Below are 25,531 nucleotides of genomic sequence, written 5' to 3' on the forward strand. Positions count from 1 at the left end.
GTCAGACAGCATTTGACCCAATGCGAGGTTGTATTGACGAACTAGATCGTTATAACGACCATAAAATTTGCGAAATGCTGACTTCAATCGAGACTGTTGAAATCCCTGTCCATCAACTTGTTTGTCAGTAGCTTACCTCGATTTAAAAATTGACTATACCCAGAACAAGCTCTTGCATATCAAATCAGTTGAGATATATAAACACCATATGCAGGTGATAATGGAATATTTCTACATAAATGTGGGAAGTTGACGATGGAGAAGCTGAAATCATCCTGTTTGTCATACAGTTGCATTACTGGTATATATAAAAAGGGGGAAAAAACCTTGTATATTCAAATTCAAAATTCAGTATACTCGATAGGAACTACATTTTGAAACGAGATTTTCACGATGCCTCATTTATCTCATACATAGAATGGACTAACATAAACAGCAGATATCCACTTAACATTCTTCAGTCTTTGATGTAACCTTTGAATTCAATGACAAATCTGGGTGCATCCATCATATCTGTGCTTATGGTATTTCAAAGTGGAGAGACGTAAAAGGCGTGCAAATGTAGGATATAGAAATGTATATGGTTTTGTCGGTACATTGTACATAGGATATACAAATGTACATGGTTTTGTCGGTACATTGTACGTAAACGTAGGATATACAAATGTATATGGTTTTGTCGGTACATTGTACATTACTGTAAGATATACAAATGTACATGGTTTTGTCGGTACATTGTACGTAGGATATACAAATGTACATGGTTTTGTCGGTACATTGTACGTAAATTCGTGAACAGCTATACCCTTTTTTAATAAGAATAAATGTGTTCAACTAATATTCGAGAAACAATAGTCTATAAAAATGGCTATTGTCTTACTTAATTCAATAATGCTACAAAACTGCAGCACTTACATACTAATCCCTGGGTCAGAAGTTGCTGATATACCTGGATATTTACATTGCCGATGTTTCAGCCTTCGATATCTTTACAAGTTGTAGTCAATAAAGTATACCACACAAGTATTTTTTATACAAATTTGTGAAACGAAAAGGACACCACGTCCTGTTAATCCCCCTTCATTATAAGAGAAGATCTTTACCAGTATCAAAGAGACAAACCATATCAATGTCTTAAATTAAAACCAAACTTTCAGATGAAAGTAAAGGATCTATCCAATTTCCGTGCACTTCCAAGCACACTACTACTTTTAGCTAAAGCGATCAAGTTTTGTTCAGCTTTAAGAAACTGAAATTTTCTTCCGTTTTACAAAGTTGTTCTGTGTCATATAGTTATTCAGTGTGTAGAAAAACTTTGTAAACATGATATGTCGTGAATAGACATAGTTTCCATTAATTAAAGAACACATGTCAGTAACTTCTCACTAACTGACAGACTTTTCTTTGTTCCTTATATAAGAAATAGAACTTGTCATTTGGAGTGATTGAAAAGCGTTGAAGATTAATCTAAAATTTGTTGCTATTAAGATATTAACTTTGTACAAAATATACGAAACGTTGGACAATCTGTGGTAAAATGACCTTGATTATTTAAGCAACTACATATTTTATTTAACAAATATATTTTCTTAGACTGTGTAAATGATTTCATCTATGTAACTGCAATATAGGACCCCTCCAAGTTGCGAGATATTTGACCTCACATTTGTGTTATCTGAAACCCAGAAATCATATCAATTACGTTACACGACAGGGAAGTCATCTTTCTTCTGAGAATTTTGTTTTTATCATTATTAGAAGTTCTTATATAATATTTAAATTCACTCATCCCCAGTGGTAATTTGAGCTTGACGATTTATAATGGGAAGATTGTACCAGTATTCCTATTTTATTCAGAAAATAAAAATTTACATACATTTTGTATATTGTTTTTGTTTTTTGTTTTTTGTTTTGAAAGCCATGTAAAATTAATTAAGAATGATACTTTACACAATACGCTTTTGTGGCTGTTTCGTATTGCTTCTTATATAATTTTACGTTACTCATTGATATTCTAATGGAATTTTGATAACACATTCCCTTTTTTATCATTAGTAAATATAATTAATATTTCATCATGGTACATATGCAGTGTCCCTTATTATGCACTTCAACCACTATATGTATTCAACGGAGAAAATGATATCTTTCAAAGTGCTGTGGATCTCTATACATAATGGTGTGATCTCTATACATAATGTCGTTTTTATGCCTGTGGTTTAGTACGCTCTTTATTCTGTCCTTTTCGATCTGATCTCTCTGTTTGTTGGACGTATAATTTTGGGTGTAACCTCTGTCTGAAGATGATAACATGAGATATCTTGAACAAGAATGCCGAAGATAACTTCACATTAACAAACAACAGTAAAAGAAAAAGAAAAACTTTCGAAACATTTATTCAAATGATTGTGTATTTTCTAATCATAAAGTTTTAGATTCCTATGCGATTACAAAATAATGGAATAAATTCAAGCTCGCGTTGTTACTTCAAACTCCGTGTTCACTTACGACCATGTATTTAATATTTTCCGCTCACTTAACGCATTCTTCCGGAAAATAGGCATTCTTAAGTTTGACGGAAGGGCAAAATAAATCACTGACTGCAAAAGAAAATACGCCCAAACGAAATACAGCAATTTGCATATAGCGAACAAATAATTATCTTTTTGATGTTGTACGATAGAGACTCGAACATTCAAACTTTCATGTGCCATTAACCTAGACGAAATATGTTGTCTGACTTTCTTACTACTTCTAGACAAACATGTCGTTCTATGCACGGAATCCTGGGAGTGACAAACAATGTGATTGATCCGAAATGAATGTCATGTTCAGCTGACTGATACAATTTATGAATGGCTTTTTATCGTTATGAAGGAAAAACCGGCGTCATAAATGCTTTGCATCTATATATATGTACAGAAATTTAAAAAAAGAAATGATGTTGATTTTCAAACAGCATTGCATAATAAATTAACTCGATGAGATCTAAAATGAATTTGTGAAAAAGTCAATTGAATAATTTGTACATATGTTCCTTGTCACAGTTGTTTAATGATAAAGTCAATTAAATGGGACATTAAAAAAGGCAAAAATGTTCGTCACAGTTTTTCCTTCATAAAAAAATATTTGCACAAAGGGCGTACGTTTGGTGAACACGATGATCTGTCAATCATTGCAAATACATCATCAATTTTCCATTAATAAGGTGAAAGCTGTATTTGCGCAGAAAAAAATAACAAATAACGTGCATAAGTTTACCATCCACCTCTACATAGTTACCATAATATAAGTCCCTTTAAATATCGATATTCATTTGTCGATTTTTCGCCGAGGGGGCCGACGTTATTGCACTGTGATTTGCCATCTGTCAGTGCATTTAAATTGAACCACACCCATCGTAGCGATTATTCAGTGAGCCAAGTGCCTGACCTACATTGGCGATAACGCTAAAGGATGACTAGGCTCGCGTGTGTTGTATACATGCAGACGATTGTAGTAAACGAACGGATTTTTGCCGGTGCGGGTGTTTCATTTTGTTTCTAGCTCTTTGTGATAGAGAGTCAACGTTTGAATGGAAATTGTTTTTGTTTGTAAACCATAAGTGTAGTTCGTCACTTGTGTTTAATCAGAGCTTACAAAGCTAGCCTACTGACCAGGTCTGGGCAAAAAATGTGGTTTGACATCTCTATGCCAGGATGTGATACAGGCACAATCATCGAATCCATGCCGGCTTTGGAGTATAATGTGTTCACATGTTGGGAGATGTAATCCGAAAAGTGTCGTAAAATTGGTCATTCTAACCGTGTGTGTTTTGGGTTTTCTTCCACTTGCCCGAGGTCTTTCCATTCCCGACCTTTATCCGTTTGGGAGATCAACCTCGGACAACAGAACACAGGCAACGGACGACGGAGGCTCACAGAAGATTCGTTTGAAGAATTCTTTCAAATTCTTCGGCAAAAACAAATCTAGTCTATTTGTAAGTAGTTGAATTTTTGGAAGCATTTAAACATGCCTTAACTTCCGGTGGGACTAATTATATGAATGAGGTACACCGATTGACTCAGCGCTTTCATGCTTGAATGCTTAATTTTACACATGCTAGTAGTTTAAGTTTTGCATGTACACTATATACCGGTTTCAATCAAAACAGTTTACAGTTGGTATTTGATTCTTTGTCAAAGATGGATATCCGCTTTCCTGATCGTTAATACTAAATGTCTTTAAAGAAATAACTAAGTTCTGGGATGAAATGACGTCAAATGGAGCCTAGAATTCTTTACTTTTATTCAGGAGTTCGCTCGACGAATCTTGTAGTGCCAACACACACCCTTGTGTATTTAAACTTTTTTTTTTTTTTTTTATCTATAATTAGATTATTTCCACAGCCCCTCGTAGAATCTTTCAACGATACACATATGTTTTATAAACTAATTTTGAATTTCCAACTCTAGGATTTACACGAGAGTTTAGATGCAAATATTTTTGATTTTTGCTGGACTTGTTGAATTACACAACATCTTTGTTTCGGTAGCATAGTGGACAATGCCACAAAAATCTAATATTTACAATCCTAAAAAATTCGGAAAACAAATAAGATGGACCAGTTTAATAGATCATATACTACTTCTTGTTGTTACTTGCATCTAAACTCTCGTATAAATCCTAGAGTTGGAAATTCAAAATCAGTTTATAAAATTAGTTCTATGCAAATTTCATTTATCAGATGCAAAAAAAACAACCCCAAAAAACAATAAACAAATTGCCGTTGCAGTCGGTGCTCCGGGACGCTAGCGTAAGGAGTTACATTTTTAATTTTATAATCAGAATTTACTGAAATAACATATTGAAAACAAGTCGAGTGGAGGCACTTGAAGTTAAAACAGATGTTTTGGCATGGCGGAAAGAGCGGTATATCACATGAACCAACACGGTGATATATCCGAATCAATAAACCACACGTGGGGGTAGGGAGTAGCCCCAAACTAACGCACAAATTACTTCAAGATAAACACAATTCCACCAGCAGTAGTGGAAAACCAATATTTGTGTGTGTAGACGTAGTGTACCTGTTTCCTACTGCTACAAGCCAAGGGTATTCTATTGGTACAAATAAAACCATCTACACGCATTTCTGGTCATTTAAAAGTCAATAGCCCCAAGACTGTTCTTGAACGTAAAATTAGATTTAGCCTTGTAATTTCAACATGTTACTGTTGGTACATATTTGAATTAAAAACACTAAGGACCGGTCCCTGATCAAATTAAATTCTTGTATCTAATGGCATCCGGCATTGATTTAGATAGGTAGATGATTTACATTGTAGTTTCTTATATATAAATAGGTATAGAAAAATCCACACAAGTAGGAGTATACTATTAAGTATCACAACCCTAAAAGAGCATACACACTGGTTTCTTCAATTCTGCAGGAGTATCTCATACTCCTGGAGAATTAAAGAACTCCCCTCCCCCCCCCCCCCTATATATAAACTTAAACTAAAAACAAAATATTTATTTATATCACAAACTAGTTTCTTTCTTCATCAAGAGTATGTATATATTTGATGTATGAAATATTACTGTGCTTTAAAACAGAAATTAATTTGATTGATATCATAATAAGATATATGGACATATGACTCTAAGAATATCAAAAGAATTTGTATAGGCATGCAGTGGTTTTATTAAGATCTGTCGAGTCCTTATCACTTACACGAACAAGCAAAGTACAAAATGCATTTTTAAGAGATATGATACGGGTTTTTCACCCTACCTTATGAAACAAGTGTTTACCTATGAAATAAGTGTTTACCTTATGAAATAAGTGTTAATACACTATTAATAGGAAAACTAGACAGTTTCACAATATATCTTCTATATAATATATATCGTCATGTTTTTTTGTTCTCAAACCCAATTAAATGTCTATCTCCGTTTAGTTTATTGTTCTTGCGGGTGCAACACTCCCGTAACAAATAACTGAAGGGCGTTCCTAAACAATTTCTGTTTTAGAACGAGATGCCAATTCTTTAATGTCGTAAGTTGTTTTGCTTCTTCGTTAGATCTTAATTATCCAAACATGAACAGAATTCTTGTATAATCTTCCACATCAGAAGATGTAATTAAACATCAAAATCAGGGTGCAGTTTCGCATTCAGCTTTCAGTCTGTTACTATAATTAAACATTAAAGTTTTTAAAATTCGCAGGATGATTTTTATCACAAGATCTAGATTGATTCCGCAGCAGAGGCTGCAACCTCGTGGTTTTTTCCCCACTGCAGGCGGGAGCCTCGAGTGTAAATGATCAAGAGTAGCAGATGGGGGGATTTCTGTATATGCAATCACTGCAACTTGTGTATGTCCTTCTACACCACCATGCATAGCCAATACATAATTTGTTAATTTGGACCGGTAGACTCCGCGTTCTATATTTTGAGCCCGTGAGATATATATTAAGCAGCAGAAAGTCTGTTACATAACTGTTTATTCGTAGTCAATAGTGGATTTCCTTCTGGAGGGAGGTTATTAGCCAAGTCTGATAAGAGGAATATTAAAATGTTAATTGTATAAGACAAATTAAAACATAAGTATTCCGTATGTAGTAAACCAGAAGTGCTGAAAGAATTAAATTACATGAGTAACATGTTCTGCAAACATTGAAATACCCATTCGGTAATAAAATGAAAGATTTTCTTAGTAAGTCTCGAAGATGTTTAAAGGTAAAAAAAAAAAAAAAAAAAAAAAAAGTACACATGTTTATTAAGGAGGAAGTGGAAACACTTATATATATATATATATATATATATATATATATATATGTCTGTATGTGCTCATTAATGTAGTTGGTAATTTACTATATGCCTATTGCATTCAAGCACCATATGCAATACGTTGTCGCCTGCACTGTTAAATGCCTTTTGACCTTGTAGTATAGATCACCGCAGAGGTCTCCTGGAGACACGCGGTCTTCTGTCGGTTGCCGTCTTGTGTCAGCACGGTTTTCAGTGTATCTTGTAATTAATGAATCTTGCCCGCCTTTTTAGTATTTCTTACACAAATTTTCTTTACTAGAAACAAGAATCTCATTAATTAAAATCTGTAAACATGACGTCACCGACACATCATTTATAGGTCAGAAACTTAGTTTAGTATTATGATAACATTAAAAATTATGGAAACTTATCACAATACATATAAGTTTGATAAATTCGGTATGGGTATTTAACAAAGTCAGCTCACCAATGACGTTATCATTGATCAGATTTCGTACATCTTTTGTAATATTTGAGAAGCACAAATGGTATGCTTTCTCTAATATACATGTATGTAGAAGTTTTACTAAAAAGCATGATAAACGTAGCTGGAGGGTCCCCGTGTCATGTCTACACATTCCATCGCAGTATAAAGACCTATTGCTGTCCTCAGTAACTTTATGAGATTTATGTCACTTTGAATATGCGCAATAAAAGCCCTGGCCATTCATGTGTTCACGAAATACCCGCAAACGTGCCCTTGTGAGGACATTAAGCTCGAAGACACTTAGTGGCGCACATTCCTACAACACGTTTTTATGTTTCTGTCGTGCATGGTTGAGTTCATAGGTAAATGTAAAAATCAAGATGCACACAATATTTATTTCCGTCATAATTTTACATAAACGATATATTTACTTGGATTTTTATTCACACACACACACACACACACACACACACACACACACACATATATATATATATATATATATATATATATATATATATATATATATGACAGTTATTTTCAAATGTAAAGGGTTCCATGGAAATTCGATATTCTGAGGCTTACGCAATACACGTTCTCTAGTAATCCTCAAGCATCATGCATTACAAATGTTTTAAATAAATACAGTTGCTGTTGATAGTATTTGCTAAACCTTCACACACGACTTCCTTGTGACCATTTCTGTTTATCTTACCCCCACTTCGGGCCTTGATAGCGGAAAAGCCGATAAGAATCCATTGTAAAATTGAGAGAAGCTGTTCAACACCCAAATCGAGGCTATTTTACTCCACCCTTGTTTACATGGCAGAAAGGTGAAGCTTTTTGGGGGCTTACGAAGGGGTTTCAGTAACCAGTTGCATTAACAGGGGAGAATGAAATTCCGCATTTTTAAAGATATGTTTTTCAAATTTGGAACCACCATTCCCATGTCTTGTAAAATAAGAATGTGACATTTAAAAGGTTCTTTCTTAATGTATTTTAAACACTTTTAATTTTATATTATGAACATAATGAAGGTCAATGTAGATTACTCAAGTTAATGTCGATGAAAAATTCAAAGATCTATTACAATAGATGATTATAACTAAACAAACTGAAAGTACATGTAAGCGTAGCTCTACACAAATTCATCGAGTCATTTTTTAACATGAACATGGAAGTAAAATTGAGATTAGGAAAGGTAATCATTGAAGTAAATATTGAAATAAATGTTTAAGCCCTATCAGCCCCAGGATCACTGTATTAATGATATTGAAGTGGAAACTGACTTAAATTCGTATTGCACAATGCAACACAAAAGTGTATATCCGTGATATTCAAGCACCACCTAGTTTTTCTATTTACTTAATGGGCACTAAGCTTAGAATAAATTTTAAAAAATCCCTACATTTCTTGTATTTCCATTTGCCAATAGTCGACAACGAAAACGCGATGAGGTTTCCACCTAAATCTTAGGACACCCGACAACAGAGCAGTAATTAGTTACCCTGAACTTGACATCCAACAGCCATGATTGATCACAACTGAAATGGGCAAAACGCCGACAAATGGTGAAATAGTCAGGCGGAGTCCAGCTACTGTCAATAAAACGATCTAGGTGGCCGTCGTTGGGCCACTGTATGTGTTTACCTGAGGCTAATTGAATGCAGCCTCCGGACTCATACCGTGTGAACCTAAGGATAACTATATCGGGCCACAAGGGCACTTGGCTCTGATTTATGTAACCGATTTTATCGCGTTTCCTTGATACACACTTTAGTATCTAGATAGGTAGCAATATATCCTCTGAATATTTATTTATGTGTATACCTATATCCCCCCCACATATTAATGTACTTATGATGACATATTTAGACGTATTTAGTAAATACGATCTGAATCTATTTGATAGGTCAACAACAATGGGCTTATAACATTCGATGAGCAGCTGAATGAGTATAAACCCCAGTCCTTTCCCCTAAATCAAAACACACCTCTGATAGCACCGTTTTGGGCCGATGTAGACGTTAGCAGAGATTGGAACAACGGAATAATCTGGTACAGACAGGAGTACAACTCGGATCTTCTTACCAGGGCATCAGGGGAGATTCAGAGCTACTTCATCTCTCAGAGAAACTTCCAGGCCAACTGGCTATTTATTGCAACTTGGGACAAAGTTGGTTTCTATGGTGCATCAGGACCAGGACAAAGTAAAGTGAGTGGATTCCCATTAGGAAATCTGTCACCCCAGTATCTCATCTCTTAAGTACACACGTAACCGAGAGGACATTTAATTATGCATGGAAGAAAATACATTTGTATAACCATACATGCCATTATTGAGTATAATTTGGGTATTGCATTTTCTTTGTAGAGCAACACTTTCCAAGCTGTTCTTGTAAAAAATGAGAAAAGATCCTTCGTTATTTTCAACTATTTGAGAATAGATTGGACTACCGGAAGTAACAGTTTGGGAAATACTCATACGGGATTAGGGGGCAGTCCTGCTCAGGTAAAGCCCCATATGAATTTTAGTATATAACACGTCTACTAAAGTACTCAAGTAAACTGTTTAAAGAATTTTTAATTTGGGAATGTACAATAACCAGAAGTAATGTTTAATATACGGATCGATTCTTTTTTAATTCATTACAGGCTGGGTTTAATGCTGGTGACCGGAAAAATTATTATTCCATCGAAGGAGCCCAAACAGACGCGGTCATCAATTTAACACAGACTAGTAACGTAGGGATTCCAGGAAAATGGGTTTTCCAAGTTGACGGAAACAGCATTTTGGATATTAAATGCAGCCATGCTGGTAGGTTTAAACCCGTTTATGTCAAATGCTATGACGTAAATAACTATAACCTTACGAAACATTCATGCTAATTGAATGTGTATTTGTATTTTTTAGAACAAATTGATGTTTTTCCAAAATCTGGATCCATGTTTGGAGGCGAGGAAATTCGTATATCGGGACCCTGTTTTAGTTCGGATTTCACGATCCTTGCCCGGATCAAAGAAACCAATGACACTTTTCAGTGCACAACTATCAATGACGTATCGGCAGCATGTATCATGCCAAGTGTTTTCAGAACCGGACAGGTGACATTAGAGGTGAACCCATATGGAATGGGTTGGAATTACTCCTCTACTTTTCAAATAGGTACGACATTTTAAGAACCACACAAAACTACCCCAGGCTTAATGTTTTCCTACATAACTCACAGCTATTGAATTATTCATAATTGTTCTGGCTAAACATGGTTTATTTTCCATTTGCAGAAAACGTAGTGTCTTTGACACCAAAAATCAATCGACACAATCCCGACTCCTGGATCATGAACCACAACGTAACCATGTCCTGGAATGCATCTCTCACTCCGTCCCCTTCTCAATTCCTGGACATAATGGCTTATCAGGTTAGCTGTAGTCATCTATTGATGGTTTCATACTTTTCCAAACATAAAACAACTTTAGTACCAAAGAAAATTAAAATATCTTTATATATATATATATATATATATATATATATATATATATATATATAGCTAACTAGATAGATCATCACGTACATATCAAGTGGAAGTATGGAAAGATATTTAGGAAGTTACACCTGCATTGTTGGAATTGAGAATAACGCCCAAAATCAAAGTGCATGAATTATGGTGGGAAAATAAAATATTTTTATTTTCCATGGCAAATATACTCTTCTCGGACAAAAAAACAAATATTGTTAACATAATTTTAAATTCTACAAATGCAAACCTAGCTGCATGTATGCTATCAAAGCTGCATGTAAGTTTCTTAATATTTGCCTGAATTCATTACACAATACATCGCACCTTAGGTTAAATTTGACAAGACAAAACTTGGGGTCCAAATGTAAACCAAAATGTATTAACAAAGAGCCATATTATGTAGCCATAAGAAAGTTAAAAAACGTTTGAGAATGTATCTCGGATTGAGTTGTGTATAAAATCTTTAAGGTATGATACATGTACATGGTTACTAGTCACAGTATTATGACTAAAGCTCAAACCGTGAAGACCACATTGTATGTAACCTACATTATTCATTGATATTTTTATTACTCTGGTACAAACCCATGTATATCATATGAAATTAAATCCACTGCTTTATATTCATTATTGAGAAATTTGTAAAGGAAATATTTTCTTGAATGAAATAAAAACCACCTTTATCATGTTTATAGTGCGATATCTTTGCGATTAAAACTAGGAAGTGAGTTTTTAGGAATGTTTTGTGTTCCATTTAGTTCGTGTATATTCTTGCTTTACTATACCATTAAACTGTAATTTCAATTATATAAATAAAATGGGTGGGACTCGATTCATTCGTTTAGTTTTCTTATCTTTGCATTCGGTCTGTTTGTATCTCGTTTCGATTGAACAGATTCAGAAAGGGTTTTATCTGGATTATTTGCCTTCCATTTCTTCTTTCTTTGCCAAGATATCTGGCATTTTGTAAATTATCTGGTGGAAAAAATAGATCTTAAAGCAATCACGTAAATACGGATTAACAACTCATTCTGTGATGACTTCATATACATATTAAGTTTACGTTTATTAAACCTCATCTTTATCTCGATTTACGTCAACATACACGTAAAAGATAATTTTATAGATATGAAATATATATAATTCATTGAATTATTTATAAAGTAGTGTAACACGTTTTGTATTTCATATATTGTTTAATACAAATATCTTTTTTCAAATGAAGGTTACTACTTTGTGCTGACATGTTTCGTTTTATTATAAGTACTGTTCCATGTTGGTTCCTTGTAGGTGTACCAGTAATCTCTTTCTGTGCTCTATTGCCAGATTATCCACACCTGATTCCATAAATATTGTAGATTAGGTTCGCTGTCATTGATTTGATATATTTTGTTTGAAGTAGATAACTAGGCGTTAGAAAACAACTTTGTCCGGAAATTTATCATCCAATAAATAATGATAGTACGTGAACAAAAGACGCGGGGAATGCTGTTTAGTGTTTTCTTCCTCACAACACGTATTACAAAAAATATAATTTCAGAGAAACAAGAAATAATTTTGAAAGTAAATTTGTGGTTTTTCTCTCCATTTCAGAATGCAAATGACAGCAAACCTCGTTTTGTTGTTGTCCGCAGTGAACCTCTTGACTTCTCCATTCCTCACAACACATCCAACATTGTATTCAACACTTTCACATTAAGCGGGATTTTATTGGAGAATATGACGTCACTGGTGTTACGTATTAGGTCTAACATTACTGCTGGATTTAGGTAAATTTTATCATTTTCGTTCCCCATCTACATTTTAAAACAAACGGAATGTAAAGAAATAGTCTGATTTTGCATAATGAAAACTTCATTGCAAAAGCTCTCAGAATAAGTAAAATTGCAGAAGGTGTATGTCAGACTTGGTCATCATAATTTATATATATGTAGTTGTAAACCTTTCAATATATCTTAGCAAAGCATTGGGATTTCAAGAATGATTAAGTATTTCACTGAATTATGCTCGGAAGTCCCTAAAGATTGACGACGGTCAACAGGGGGTGCTTACTTCTGCTAGGCACTTAATCACACCTCTGTTGTTTCCTGGGATCCATGTTTGCATTGTTCTCGATTTTGTATTACTATTCTTTTAACGAGATTGATCATTGTTCGATATCTTCAACCTTTTCATGAAATAGATTAACAAATAATGATACAATCCTGTTTTCTGTTCATGACCTCTAGTGTACTGTATAGTATACTAAAGCAGATATTTACTTTCGCATATAAGTATTAGTAATGAATTGAAATTACACCTCAAAAAGATGAAGTGAGTTCACAAATAGGAAGGTAAAAATGCACTGCAGGTCAAAGAGGACTAACTGAATAGATTAGAAGTTCTGGCTGTAGTAACAGTTTATATGTTTTTACATGTAGGAGCTATGAGATTAATCACTGTTCGTTATCTTCAACTTTCATATAGTTCCATCTGGTCTGATGTGTTCCCAGTAAGGTGGCTCTCGGCTACAAATGCAGAAAATATGTGCCAAAATTGGATGAAGAAGCAGTCTCCGATATCGAGTAATACAGAATCCACTTGTCCGTGTACATTAAAGCAGGCGTCACGTGACACAGGACGCTACTTTGTAGATCCATTGTGCAGCCTACATAATGAAATGAAAGTGTCAAATTGTTTGTACAACAAAGGTGCTGCACAGTGCTTCCGAAGAACGCTTCATAGGTTAGTACTAGTTTCTTTCAAAAGTTATTTTACTAATATGCACCACTTCTTGATGAACTTTGGATATGCATATTGAAATTAATTGCCTCTAGTAGTTGATGGGATTTTAAGAACATACTTTAGTTCATCGTAAGATTTCTATAAGAGTCTTATCAAGTAACAATCTGAAATTAATTGAATGTGTGGCCAACTTTGTAGCAACTACTTATTCTTCCTTGCAGCTTCTCTGTAAGTGGAGAAACTTGCTGTTACAACTCTGAAGGGGAGCTGCTGGATGCACGTGAAGCACCTCATGGCGGAGGGACTCGTTCTCTCTTTCATATCAATGCACAGAGTGGGGATATTGTGCCTTTTTTCTCGTATTTCCAAAATCATTTGGTGCCTTTTGTTCAGTGTTGTCACTTTTCTTGTAATAATTCCATGTGCCAACGTTTCTTAGAGCTCCGACCGCCGACATCGTGCCAAGCGTACACACCTCCAACACCTGGTAAATCATCATTCTATGTTTTAATGAAGTTGTCTAATTTAATTCAGCAGAGAAAAGATAAGCAACAAGAATTTCATGGCTACAGTTAAAGTGAAAAGATATGTCTATATACGTATTCCACATGATATCAATACACAAGCAAACCATATTGTATTGTTTTTATATTCCTAAAATATTGTTGTGTCTTATTGTTGGTTCAATTACTGACAGAATCATACAAATTCTAATCAACAGAATTTATTGATAGATCACGATGGATATGTTTGAAAAGCATAATGATGATAAAAAAACCCAAAAAATATAGTTTTATTTATTTGGAGATTTTGAACTACATCCACAGCTGCTTTTCTAAACAGTATCTTATGTTTACTTACACAAGATATAAACTTTTGACATGCCTATTTTCATTGAACAGCACAAGCGGCTGGTGATCCTCATTTGACAACGTTAGATAGGAAAGATTACACTTTTAATGGTATCGGGGATTTTGTCTTGCTGCAAGACGTCAATTCTTCTATGGTTGTGCAAGTACGTGCCATTCAGACGAGAGACACAAATGGTGAGTCATGCAGCTTTATAAAAATAAAGAAAAATTTATCAGTTTCTGACATAAAGACAGATATTGATCAAATAATCTGTAGATCATGTCTTGTTCTTATCGGTACATTTACCCCCAAACTGCATACTCTATCTATACTGCAATTACGTGTCCTTCCTGCAGTATGCAAATGCACTTTGCAGAAAAGAAATTCTGCAATATCTTAAAATAAAATAGATATTAGATTTTAAAATAATAAATTGAAAGGTTTCAAAATTTGTTGTATTTTACATTTCAGGAATTCTACAAAATGCTAGTGTATTTTCTGCAGTAGCAATGAAAACAAAATCTTCTGACAAAATTGAAATCTACAAAACGTCTGAAGGAACGGCAGATATTTTAGTAAACAATGAAACTGTGGACCTTGTAGAAGCTACCTCAAACTTCAATGATGTTAATCTAGAGCGTAGTGAGAGTGACGATTCAGTACTCAATGTGCTAGTAGTTTTTGAGAGTGAGGATTTATCGGTCTCCCTGGATGTATCGAAGGATTACCTTAATGTTCTTGTCATGATCAGTGGCGAAAGATATAAAGGTACCATCAGTTGATTACATATGATATACTTACCTGTAGTTACAAAACATTACAAAATACGTATTGATTTTGAAATTCACATTTAAGTGCTTGAAAGTAGGAGCGGTAACATAGCGCTCGACATTTATATTTATATATATTTAAGCAAAGTACACACGAATTGCATTAAGATTTTGATATTACAAAACATGTTATTAGATGTTTGATCTATTCCTTAACAAGCTCTTCTTACGAAAGCAGGTTATGTATTGAGTTGCCTTGACATAATTTGAACATTTTACTTGTATTAGGCCAAATACGTGGTTTGCTTGGTAATTTTAATGGTGACGACAACGATGATTTCGTATCACGACAGAACACTGTTCTACCTTCTGATGCATCAATGAAAGACCTACATTACAAATTTGGGATGACTTGTAAGTTCGTAACCAAAAAAAAAGTGTCCTTATTTTTTTCTTTCAAAAGAATAAAAAAGATCAGTCTATTATTGGAACTGCATTACACGAGAATTGCATATATATTTTATTTTAAAGGGGAGGTGCAGAGTACTGAATCGCTGTTTACACGTCCGAACACCGGGGTGAATACAGTAAATTATGAACCAGTGTTTCTGGACGATATAAGAAATCCAGAGTTAAACTTGACTTTTGTGGTAGAGTTGTGTGGTGATAATAAACAATGCCAGTATGACTATAGTGTGACTGGAAATGAAAATATTGCTAAAGGGACCATGAAGTTTATCGAAAAGTTCAAGGAAATAGAAATTGACGTGCAAGAAGGTACATTACAAACTTTTTCTTATTCCTAATCAAAATCTGGTTTTCAAATATACAACTCTGGTTTTTAAAGGCAAGGAAAAACAATTTTCATTTACCATTTATTGATATTTCAGTCGTGAGGTGCCCATTTAAGGAGGTACCAACAAATGGGAACCGATCAGTTAGCGGTTATTCCATAGGGGACAACACCACATTCTGGTGCTACGAGGGATTTCAACTCATTCAGGGTGCGTCCTTTATGGTGTGCAATGAAAATGGAGTATGGTCAGGGAGTACACCAATGTGTGTAAGGAAAGTCGGTAAGTTTCTCTTCCAAAACTCTGCTCATCTTTATACCGGTATTTCTTAGAAATCATAAAGAGAATTTAAAGGCTCGAACGGTTAAATGCAAGAGAGGTGTTGATTTTCATCGTATCTTTCAGTCAAGGACGACCCGGTCAGTGCTTTGGTTATATATATTGGATCTGGAGCTGGTGCATTGATTGCTTTTGTTGTTATAGCAATTGTTATCTTGGCCTTCGTGAAATGTAGACGAAAACCTAAACCAGACCCTGACCTTGAAATGTAAGGATATTTTAGGCTTTTTAAAGTTATCTAATTTTCGTATGAACTTGCATATTTCATTTTCGCAATGATTTTTCCATTTCTTTATCTTTTAATACTCTATTGTTTTCTTCTTCTTCAGAAATGGGCCTATTTTTCAAAATCCGTTTTTTCTAGAAAGGTTTGTATATTTTGGTTAAAATCAAATCGTCACTGTACTCGAGATACGAGTTAATTTTGACTTAGAAATTCATGCTTTCTTTTCTTTTCTTTACAGTTTATCCACTTTAGGAAATGGAGGAGTATTCAAAATCCCACGTCCTACCTACGTAGATCCCAATCTACTGGATGACTATTTTTTCTAGTGGCTTGTGATGATTTTAAGACAATATTTACTGTGGTGCATCACTCTAGTCAACAGTTATCAAAAACCAGTCTTTCAAACATTGCAATATTTTACCGCCTTTCAGTTCTATAAACAGTCGCTTCATTGTTAGATATATTTCCTGTTGATTGTTATAGAACGTTTAAGAACTATTTTAACAGACATGATTTAGATTATGATGTGTGTTTATTATCTTTAGGCTGATTTAGTGATTTTTATCATTCCAGTCATCGTCAATGTCTTTGTCAGTGTTATCATCATTTGTATATTTTCATTTCTTCCTTCATTTTATGCAATGTTAGAAAGATGAGCGAGAGCATGAAAGTTGAAAGAGTGCGCGGTGCTATGAAAGCCTGTGGTGTGATTTTGATAATGATAAAGATTGGAAGATATTTTGCTGAATATAAGTTTGTTATTATAACATTTTGTATGTAATGCCAGAGTAAAATTTTGAAATGGATAAATAAAAACAAAAATTACGATAAATGTAGCTTCTTACTGTTTTTGTTACAACTAGTCGATTTATCTTTCGTTCGTAACATTAGAAAAAAATTCTCGTAAGCATATTAATTTGTGTAATTCAAAGGAATTACATCATGATCTGAATGCATCACCATCCAGGAAACAAACGCAAGGGCAGGCATGTTCACCATGCTGTGTAATATACTGCACTCAAAAATAATGTGTCAAAAAACTCCTGGGGTTGCATGTGAATTATCCCCACCCCCTTGTTCTGGGAGAATTGCCAAGGCCCCGTGGGGTGTTTAGCACGCGACCTTTACGTAAGATTTGTGTACTGTGTATTACAAGGAAGATTTACAGATAACGAAGTAAAATCTTAGATTATGTATTAACTGAAAATTTATTACATAATGTTTGACATTTTTATGTAAAATGTATTGCATTTCAATAATACTACTTATTGTTACGAATTTTATTAGATTCAGATTACCTGCAATATTTTAAAAGTCATAAACGAATTCTATTAAGCTATCAAATGTCTTAAGGTAGTGTTGTAATCATTGTAAATCCGTGACTCCAAAATCTGCTATCATTTTACATATCGTAAAAATCCGAAACATTCACACCCAAACCAACGTGGTGTGCACAACTGTGCTCATTTTTCATGTAACCTTTGGCACTACTGGGAGGAGTCCATTGGTTTCTCGCGAGATTAAAAGCCAACAATCTACTAGAATGTCAACTTTGCATTGGGCCAAACACAAAATGTGCGTGCTATCGTGGCGATAAGTCTTCCTGGTCTCTCGTGTAACATTTCGCTTTTTAATCGGGGATTAGTTTCAAAATGAATATTCACGTCATATGACAAATTAGGGTTGTGTTAAAGATAAGAATTGAATATTTTGGATTTAAAATCTTCCTAAAGTTGTGAAAACGTCTATTACATGTGTATTACACCAGGGTTTAATCTCGATACCTACACCGAGGTAAAGCCACAACACATAAACTGGATGGACTGATCTTTGTACCATAGCTGTAGTTCTACACGTCACCACTTTGTTCTAGCTCATAGTGCCTATTTTATAACCAATACACCCGTTTCTAACTCCGCCCCCTGTCAATAGATAAGGACATAGGATAACCAAACAACTATGCGATAGAATTTTGTAAAATTATTTGAAATGTTTTTAAATATGGTCATCAATCATTGAACCATTTCAGTTTCATTCACAATTTGTACAAAGTCAGAAATGAACGCTTCAGGGATTTCCATTCGGTGTTTTGTTTATATTCCCGGAACGTAACAGGTTGTTTTTCACAAGAGGTTTTGCTTTCGTACGACTTAATGTGCATTTTGTCTATTTCTCTTGCTCTACGGGAGGTTTAAAACGTTTGCTTTCTTGTATATTCTCTTTGATCATCACATCAAATTCTTCCAATATAGAACAACAGTTGTCAGAAGACAACGCAGCGTGCCGGGGAAGCATGGCTCTTATTCCTCTTCGTTTCAAAAAGATAAAGCAAATATTTTTGAAAATCATGTCCAAATTCAAGGTCACTTCGTCAAAAGACTTGATGTTAAATGCAATACCTGGTCATGAGGAATTTATATGTGTGAAATATCAAAGCATTAACCCCCTTGGTTCAAAAGGTATAGCCAAGGTTAAAGTTTTTGAAAGTGGACCAAAGCCTATGGTCAAGGTCACAAGTCTTCGTACCAAATGAAAGACTTGGTCATGAGAAACCTATATGAGAAATATAAAAGCCTTTACCCCTTGGTTCAAAACATATAGCTAAGGTTAAAGTTTTCCCCTTAAAATGTGATGTCGACGCCAACACCAAGGTCATGTCAATAGCTCTCCAGAAATTTGTCCCGGCGAGCTAAAAATCAGCCAAATCATACATTTCAATTTTATACAAGTCAACTATTTTGGTAACAGTCATTTCATCAAAGGATTCTTCGGCCTCAAAGTATTTAGAGCCTGCGGGAACGCAAAATTCACCGGACTTACCACCCGAACACGAGCCTTGCGCTTCGCGTGGTATTCTTTGCGTGGTCAAGCGTGCCTAAAAATAGCAGTCTCTTGTCACTTTTGAAATTTTTTAGATTTCAGTAAACAAAATCTCATTGTTGATTTGTGTAAAATAGTAATTAATTATTAATATATTGATACCAATCTCTCTTTCTCTTGATCAAACATACAGACGATTTAATTTTAGAATCAACGTACGAATATATAGGTGTAGATATACGTGAGTTACAGTTATAATTTTCTTTAAGTTTGCATAGATGGTCGATGACATTTTGAAAAACCCAATCGTTGCCCCTCATGACTGTTTCAAAAAACCCATCGAGTATCTATAATGATCAAATAAAATCAAAAATATACGGTAACTAATATGCCAAGTACCTGGAATTAGACAGTTGGAAGTGAAAGTTACTGGTCTTTCGAACAAGACCTTAAACACAGATGTTGAAATCTCCTTATTGTGGTCTTGAACGCCATTTGTGAAACTTCACATCCAGCTGATGACGTCCCTACATCAGCGAAACATTCTTTAATAGGACACAAAACAGTATACAAACAACAATAAAACAGTATCAATGACAGCTTCGAATGCGGCATTTCTAAAATACAGAACATCAATTAAATAAAGTTCAGAAACAAAATCTTTATCCTGATTGTTTGTCAGTTTAGATGGAACCGAACTTTCCTGGCTGTTTTGGCTCATGATTCTTTCACGGATATCACTAAAAACTTGTCACATCCACAACGATCCTTTCTAGTATACAGTTTCGATTCAATATATCCCATTGAACTCGAAATAAAGAAACCACAGAGTATTCTTCTATATCTGTTTCAAATTTTATTGAACATAGATGTTAACTGTAAACTAATACCTCAACTTTATGACAAACGGGATGACTCCAGCATCTCCATCGTCAATTTCCCATATTTATTCAGTCCATTATCCCTTGCACTCTTAACTGATTTGATACGCAAGAGCTTGTTCTGCGCATAATTTTTCAATCGAGGCAGGCTACTGACAAATAAGTTGATGTTACAGGGGTTTCAACGTCTAGTTTAAAGTCCGCACTTCGCAAATTCTATGGCCGTTATAACGATCTAATTTATCACTACAACCTGTCATAGGGTCAAATGCTCTCTGACGTGTTTCGTACCAATTGTTATATACCGTTCTTTACACAACGATTTGACTACGGATTACTCCGTTTACCTGAACAAGAAATAGGGCTCACACGTGGGTGTGACCAGTCAACAGGGTATGCTTACTTCTCATGGGCACCTTATCCCACCCCTGGTAAGTCCTGGAGTCTGTGTTCGTCCGGTTTTTAAATTTCATTTGTACTTTATACATGTAGCTTGTTCTGAGGAAGGTACGGGTCGTCCCTATTATCCAGTTGCTCTTGTCGTTGGTCATACTGATGTTTTATGTAATCTGTTTTAGATTTGACCTTGTATCCACTATGTGGATCCGATACTTCTAGGTAGCGGGTGTTGTTGTATCATTATTTATCTACTGCATCATCTTGATCCGCCTGTATACCTTTTATCCTATTTGTTTTATGGTTTTTCTCTCTCATACCCCCCCCCCCCCCCGGCGACATAATTTCTTTGTCATTTATATTTTCCTGTGTCTACGTCTTTGTTGTTCAACGTGTATTTGTTCGTGAGGATCCGGGTTAGAATAGATCCTCAGTATCCCCTTGCTTGTCGTAAGAGGCGACTAAATGGGGCGGTCCTTCGGATGAGACCACAAAAACCGAGGTTCCGTGTCACAGCAGGTGTGGCACGATAAAGACCCCCCCCTCCGGTCAATGGCCGTAACCGCTGAGCATAGGCCTAAATTTGAAGCCCTTCACCGGTCTTGGTGACGTCTCCATATGAGTGAAAAATTCTCGAGTCAGACGTTAAGCAAGATACAATCAATCAAGTATTTGTTCGTTAACTCGTTTTAATTTATTTCATGCCAAATATCACTATCATTCTAATAACAGCGTGGCACTTCGCTTGATTGAATACACAAATTTCACTCACTAATTGATCGCATGGATTCAATAAAATTGAGTTAAGATGACCATGCTATGCCATTCTCTCAATGTGATTGGTCAATAAGAACAAACGTAAAACATGTTTTATTCAAAATCTATGAGAAGCCTCGCCCCAAAATCTGAACGCTCGATTTCGTTTCGGTCTTGGGTGTCGACATTGAGTTTTCAAACTGTTCCGGATTCTTTCACGCAATTTTTTCACGAAAGACGAAGATAACGAACAGTGATCAATTTCATAACTCCTATAAGCAATACAAAACAGAGTTGGGCAAACACGGACCACTGGATATACCAGAGGTGGGATCAGGTGCCTAGGAGGAGTAAGCAGTGTGCCAAGAACGGCCTAACAATCGGCATGAAACACGTCAGACAGCATTTGACCCAATGATAGGTTGTATTGGCAAACTAGATTGTTATAACGACCATAGAATTTACGAAATGCTGATTTTAAACGAGACTGTTGGAACCCCTGCACCATCAACTTGTGTGTCAGTAGCCTGCTTCGATTTAAAAATTGACTGTCTCCGTATCTCCGACAAGAAAGTCTGGTAAAAAAAAAAAAAAAACAACCACAGCAATCTCTCAGATACAATATCAATAAACAATTATACTTATACAAATATTTTCTTTTTAAAATATTGAATAAACTAAATAATTATACAACATGTATGAACAATTATACAATACAAATGGAAAATATACAATAGAAATGGAAATATGCAATACAGATGAAGTATTATACAATACAAATGAAAATTATACAACGGAAATGAAAAAAAAAATACAATATATATGTGAATGATTTTTTTTTTACAATGCAACTGAACAATTATACTATACAAATGGACAATTATACCATAAAAATGAACAATTATACCATACAAATGGACAATTATACCATAAAAATGAACAATTATACCATACAAATGGACAATTATACCATACAAATGGACAATTACGCTTTACAAATGGAAAAATCAAATAATGTAACGTTTGACATACCATAATTATATATTTCGCATGATAATATTTTAGCAAAATTAAATGCATATGGTTTTACGAGAAAAGCTACTAAGTAGTCATATGGAAAGCAGTCTAAGCAACCGGAAACAATGTTTGAAACTGGGAAATGTTTGTAGTGATTTTTTTTAGACTTGTAAAAAGATGTTCCACAAGATTCTATTCTTGGTCCTGTTATTTTCATATTTATATCAATGACATTATAAAGTGTGTCTCCGGGTGTTACCTTTACGCCTACTCCGATGATAACACTCTTTCAAACTCAAGCAACGCCATTAACGCAATGAAAAAGACTCTAGAATTAAATTGTTCCATTCTTGTAAAGTGGTTAACAGACAACCAGATGCAAGCAAATCTTGGTAAATTGCAATTAAGATGTCTAGGGAAAAACAAAAGAGGATAACATTTGTTTTGAAATACACAACAATACTATTTATTTAGAAAATTAAGTTAAGCTTCTTGATGTTAAGTAGACTACAGGTTTCAAAATTAAAATTAAAGCTGTCGTTTTGTCACAAAAAATTGAAATCAATGGAAAATTGCTCTATATATATTTCAGTATTAATACTAGTATTTTATCATTTCAAACACTTTTTAACCTCAAGACAGGCAGATGAATGTTATGTAATATTGGTGATTAAATAATTATTGTAATTCTTATATCATATTTCTTTACACTAAAAACAGTTATCTAACGTAGTTTTATTAGGTTTCTTTTGTTTTTGTACAAAATAAATGTTTTATTAGTCAGTGATGTATATTCCTGTCATTGAGAGATTTTGAGATTTAAAAAAATGGTTGTCATTATTTTCAGAGTTTAGTAACCATATCTTAATTGTAAAAAAGCCTCTCAACAGCTAAGCGTTCTTAAAAGAATAGGCGTACGTTTGAAAAAATTAGGAAACCTAACAATTTATCACTTTTATGATGTCAAATTTCAATTACTGTCTACTAGTCTGGTATTTTTGTGGTAAAAGAGACACTAGAAAAATGGGGGGGGGGGGGGGCAGGAAGGGGTTTTACCTTTCATATACGATGATTACAAACACCCGTAGCTATCATCGTTAAAATTCAAAATACCCTGTCTTAAACTCAGACGCAACAGAACAATGGCCTTAGAATGTTTTAGGGTCCGTGGGGATCCGGGTTAGAATAGATCCTCAGTACCCTCTTGCTTGTCGTAAGAGGCGACTAAATGGGGCGGTCCTTCGGATAAGACCGCAAAAACCGAGGTCCCGTGTCACAGCAGGTGTGACACGATAAAGATCCCTCCCTGCTCAATAGCCATAAGCGCCGAGCATAGGCCTAAATTTTGCAGCCCTTCACCGGCAGTGGTGACGTCTCCATATGAGTGAAATATTCTAGAGAGGGACGTAAAACAATATTCAATCAATCAATCATAGAATGTTTTAGAATTTTTAACAATGTCCCACCTACCTGCAATAAGAATTTTATTCAAATTAAAGAAACACCATATTATTTTTCATTCACGAAAACCGTGGTTTTACCAAAAGTTAACTCTACAACACATGGGTTGAAGTCTTTTAGATATGAATATGCAAAACTGTGGAATTCGTTACCAGAATATTTTAGAAATAGTACAACTTTTAATCAACCTATACTAAACCTAAGCAGTTGGTACGGGGGTTATTGAAGCTTGTAGCTAATTATGTTTATCACTACAGAAGTAAATACACATTGTCCCAAATAATAATATTTATATTGGGTATAACAGGCTTTATTTTATTTTCAATTAATTTATAATAAGTACTCATTACAAGTAGGCGGTTGAGTGCTATATTTAGCGTACTCCCTTTATCTTAAATTTGAGCATGTGTATATATGCTTCTGTGATATTGTAACAGTACTGTCTTGTATGTGTTGTGTTATTAAGTGGGTTTTATGTATGAAGTCTGAAAATAGCTCTTAAAATGCTTGTTTGCAAACCCGATTTTAAATAAATATTATCTTATCATTTAAAAATTGTCTTTTCTGTTTCAGTGGTTCTGAAGAAAAATGGATTTCAAACACCCCATCCTATTTTCACTATTTCTCAATTATCTCCCCTTGCAGCTTGGCTAGCTGGGGATATTTTGTGCATTGTTTATAACGATATCTGAGTCCCAATAACGATGGACATATTTTCTATCAGAAAATTTCATGTGAGCTGAGATGGGCTAATAAATGAGGGTTTTGAATTAATAGAACTGACGAATTTTATGCTAACAAGAGTATGTCAATGCAGTGGTGGTTACATTGTATCTCTCTCTCTCTCTCTCTCTCTCTCTCTCTAGCTGACCAAACCTACTAAATGAGGACGTCCTCACAATGTGTAGAAGAGAATACACACATATATTATTCTAAAGGCAAAAAAGTACTATGTTAGGTATAGCTATAAGGATATCTATAAAAGTTTATCTAATACTCTCTTTTGAATTATGAAAAAAAGGTTTTTGAGAGAGAATATTAGTAAGGACATGTCCTCACACCACTTGTCCTCACTTAGCTAATATTTTGTATCTACATCTTTCACATGCTGTAGGTCACATTTATGAGGACGTAATTGTGAGGACATTTATTTGTCCTCATAGTGCAATTCTTGTCCTCACAACGTCTGTCCATTGGTTGAAATTTGTCCTCACTTTACACGTTTTACTGGCTCTCTCTCTCTGTATTTTCGGATATTCCCATCCTATGGATTCACTTTTAATGTGTTATATGTTTTCTTGGTTCCATACATGGAACAGGGAATATCTTATGTATATATATTTGTTATTCTAAAACATGGGCATGTTACGAGTGTCATTATATCAAAGCATACACTTAAACCTGTAGCTGTGTTTTGATATTTAAACAAATTACACGTTGAGTGTGTTGAAGATTAGTTACGAATGTATATCAAAATTGAATTGGTGATTAAAGGAATGAATTGTACCAACCTCTCAACATGGATAATGTAACATCTCAGAGGGCATATAATATATAACTTCCATTTCATCGGAGTATTAAAACTAAACAGAGAATGAAAATTGTGTGAGAGATCCTTCCAAAAGTTTGCCAGATCAACTTGCTTAACGATGATCTCAGAAAACAATCTGATATTGTATAGTCTGGAAAATTCGTTATAGGCTTGTGATCATTACAAACTCTGAATATATAT

At 34.6% G+C, this 25,531-nt stretch overlaps 1 protein-coding gene and 1 long non-coding RNA gene across 3 annotated transcripts; one reads left to right on the forward strand and one right to left on the reverse strand.

Moving 5' to 3' along the window:
* Positions 1-3,222: 3,222 nt before the first annotated feature.
* On the forward strand, positions 3,223-17,300 carry LOC130052276 (sushi domain-containing protein 2-like). Its single transcript, XM_056156736.1, has 17 exons — positions 3,223-3,979; positions 9,155-9,457; positions 9,617-9,754; positions 9,898-10,060; positions 10,157-10,408; positions 10,528-10,664; positions 12,357-12,532; positions 13,230-13,487; positions 13,709-13,974; positions 14,390-14,533; positions 14,811-15,107; positions 15,398-15,523; positions 15,641-15,886; positions 16,000-16,185; positions 16,309-16,450; positions 16,572-16,610; positions 16,707-17,300. Exons 1-17 carry the CDS (start codon positions 3,746-3,748, stop codon positions 16,792-16,794), a joined length of 3,195 nt encoding a protein of 1,064 aa, XP_056012711.1. The 5' UTR covers positions 3,223-3,745; the 3' UTR covers positions 16,795-17,300.
* Positions 17,301-19,691: 2,391 nt separating this feature from the next.
* On the reverse strand, positions 19,692-25,435 carry LOC130052298 (uncharacterized). 2 transcript variants are annotated; one of them, XR_008800637.1, is made up of 3 exons: positions 25,311-25,435; positions 20,179-23,732; positions 19,692-19,815 (listed from the first exon to the last, which is right to left on the reverse strand). It is a non-coding gene; the product is annotated as an uncharacterized LOC130052298 (long non-coding RNA). The 2 variants fall into 2 exon arrangements; XR_008800636.1 differs by lacking the exon at positions 19,692-19,815 and having other exon boundaries at positions 20,130-23,732.
* Between the last annotated feature and the right edge of the window lie 96 nt (positions 25,436-25,531).

This window comes from Ostrea edulis, chromosome 2 (assembly GCF_947568905.1).
Source record: "Ostrea edulis chromosome 2, xbOstEdul1.1, whole genome shotgun sequence".
Lineage (NCBI taxonomy): Eukaryota > Metazoa > Mollusca > Bivalvia > Ostreida > Ostreidae > Ostrea > Ostrea edulis.

Bases quoted from the DNA above. Each gene is read 5' to 3' on its own strand.
- LOC130052276 (XM_056156736.1), top strand. From the start codon at position 3,746: ATGTGTTCACATGTTGGGAGATGTAATCCGAAAAGTGTCGTAAAATTG. The intron at 13,488-13,708 runs GTTAGTACTAGT...TCTTCCTTGCAG, and splicing joins TTCCGAAGAACGCTTCATAG to CTTCTCTGTAAGTGGAGAAA. The intron at 16,611-16,706 runs GTTTGTATATTT...TTTTCTTTACAG, and splicing joins AATCCGTTTTTTCTAGAAAG to TTTATCCACTTTAGGAAATG.